Here is a 2,537-nt window from a genome sequence, read left to right on the forward strand (position 1 = left end):
TGGCAAACCGATAGAAGTGACCACAGTTACCAGAGGGAGGGCCTCCACGTTTCTACGGCTTCGTAGATGCATCGTACATGGGAGACTTCACAACATATCAGGGTTGCAGAAGCTGTGAAAACACTCATCAAGGCTTATTATAGACTTGCAGAACTTTGCAGACCTTGAGGAGGTGTAAACAAACTGCAGAGCGATAAAAGAGCTGCCTCTTCCTTCGACTATTTCCTTGTTTGTGGACTTTAAAGCCTACTGGGTTGACAGGAAAAGCTCCATTATACTGGACGGGTTACGTAACATTATTTTCACTGCATTTCGCTGTGTGAGTACTGGCAGACACATAACAGAGAGCGTCAACACAAAAAAAGGCATTCCAAAGCACACACACACCACCGAGGGAACGACGCAATGATGCTTCCCTTGAAGCAGATCAAACATTTCCTGACTGAGCAGTCAAGATTGAGAGAGACAGATTAAGACACGGGGAACCCAAATCTCCAGCTTCAGGACTGACGAAGCAAAAAGGGGAAACGTTTGAGGTTATATTTTTCCAAGAAAGAGAAAATGTAGCTCTGCAGTTTAGCACACGTGCCGTAAACATTCCTCGGGAGTTACCTCAGGAGGAAAGACCAATCACATGCTTCAGAGACACAAGGACGGAGAAAGAGACGTGGTGAAACTTGTCTGAGTCGACCTCTAAACTGCTGAAAAGCAACTTCCTCAATCGCGTCTGATTTTAAAACACAAACTCACTCAGTTATTGGCACAGCTGCAATAAACAAAACCACATGACTCTTTGTATCGGGTGCCAAATGAAGCCCTGCAACGCCCTCCTAGCTTTAAAAAAATGTTTTTAAAAAAATCAATGGTTAACTTTTTTTTATACCTTAAGCTCCACATGATGCTGTAAAATGTCAAGTTCAAAAGTGCATTAACACCCAGCTGATTCCATGTGACTCTCTGACTCCATGTGACCTTTCCCAGCTTGACTTTCATGCAGGAGGGGGCAAAACAACAGACACAAAGCTGTTTCAGAGAGGAAACAAATGTGAATGCTAACCTCTGTCACATAGATGAGCGGTGCAGCGCTGTAATTCTTCCTCATGCCTCCTCGTCCTCACAGCCTGAGGTCAAAGAGCAGCTTCGGGAGAAAACCCCCACACTTCGGAGAGCTCTGTCTGCCACTTTGAAGCGTGAGGACGACCCAACAGAAGGAAGAGGAGTGTGGGGTTTGTCTGTGTGTCAAGTTGTGTGTGTGTGTGTGTGTGCGTGTGCAAACCCTGTGTTCAGAAATATTTTCCTTCCTCTATTAGCTCCCCTTTGCACCTCTACAAGCTTAAATCCCGACCTGCCTCGTCCTGAGGTGCGTTCCCGAGCTCTCCTGTTCCGGACTGTTCTCAAACACTTCTGCCCCGTCAGGAAAACACCACCTTAAAAGGCATGAAGGAAGCCTGAGTCGGAAATTCTGTGATCCCTATCTGCATGGGCACGCTCAGCTGCCAATCAGGAGGGAGCACAGAGAGGATGGAGAGATGAGGAGAGACTGTAAGAGAGGGGTGAGGAGGACGAGGGAGGAAAGCAGGGGGGGTTTAGAGGAGTGTGGGAATGTTGAGGTAGTGCAGGAATCTCCTGCCAGACACGCTCCCTGTGGGGGGAACGCACTCCGCAGGATGGAGACTCAGCAGAGCCAGATAACAGCCCGTGTATGCGTTTGTGTGTTTGTGCAAATGTGTGACACTGGAGTATGTACCGACTCCCACTCATGCTGAAAGGCAGAGTGGGAGTGGGAGCAGGGTCAGAGCTGTTTCTTGTCATTCAGCTGATATGAAGGCAGCTGTGGTGGATGTACTGTAAATGGGTAATTTTCCTCTAGTACTTTATTTCAGTATAAATTCAAGATACTTAAACTTTACTCAGGCTGCTAAAAAGAGAGTTTTTTCCCGTGCTAACAGAGACTGTTAAAAGGAAGAAGCATGAGATTTTTCCCCAGATAACACAACACACTCACGCACAGCACACAATCGTAAAGAGATAATAGGAGACGTTACGTGCACAAGGTCAACACAAAATGAAAGTTCCTCACTGTAGAATAAACTTGACATATCGGCTGGACTATACCAGGAAACCAGGAAAACCAGGAAAACGGAGCAGCTAAGTTCTGGGATAAGACGTTTACATGCAGATAATGCAAAAACTTGATTATAACCGGTTTAAAAATACAGCGTTGAAGAAAATTAAGCCAACGTTGAAGTTTAATTAGCATTAAAACTATCCTATAATCGTCATTATCAGCATCAGAATTGAATAAATGACGTCACGGTGTCTACGTCCATGTATTACAAAGTCTATGATCACTATCAGTGTTGTCATGCTAATTTAAAACAGACCACTCTGAGTTTTTAAATATTTTCAGGACTTGGGTCTGAGTTTTCCTCCCTCCATCCATCTCCCTCTAAGCTTGCCTCTTGTGTGCAGAGACACACATGGGAAGTGGTCTGAATTGGGACATTTTTAGCAGTATTTTAGCAGCAAAAGCAAAA

General features: G+C 45.2%; 1 protein-coding gene and 1 long non-coding RNA gene across 2 annotated transcripts in view; one reads left to right on the forward strand and one right to left on the reverse strand.

The window, feature by feature from the left end:
* LOC306817965 (transmembrane and coiled-coil domain protein 3-like) overlaps window positions 1-1,543 on the reverse strand; it is a 31,125-nt gene extending 29,582 nt beyond the window's left edge. The window contains exon 1 of the mRNA XM_079335244.1: window positions 1,058-1,543. Coding sequence (XP_079191370.1) covers window positions 1,058-1,102 — 45 coding nt within the window. The 5' untranslated portion in view covers window positions 1,103-1,543. The remainder of the gene's footprint in view (window positions 1-1,057) is intronic.
* Window positions 1-2,537, forward strand: part of LOC306817977 — a 12,554-nt gene that overhangs the window by 4,508 nt on the left and 5,509 nt on the right. The window lies entirely within an intron of this gene.

The sequence above is a fragment of the Symphodus melops genome (genome assembly GCF_947650265.1).
Source record: "Symphodus melops genome assembly, chromosome: 22".
Classification (NCBI taxonomy): Eukaryota; Metazoa; Chordata; class Actinopteri; order Labriformes; family Labridae; genus Symphodus; species Symphodus melops.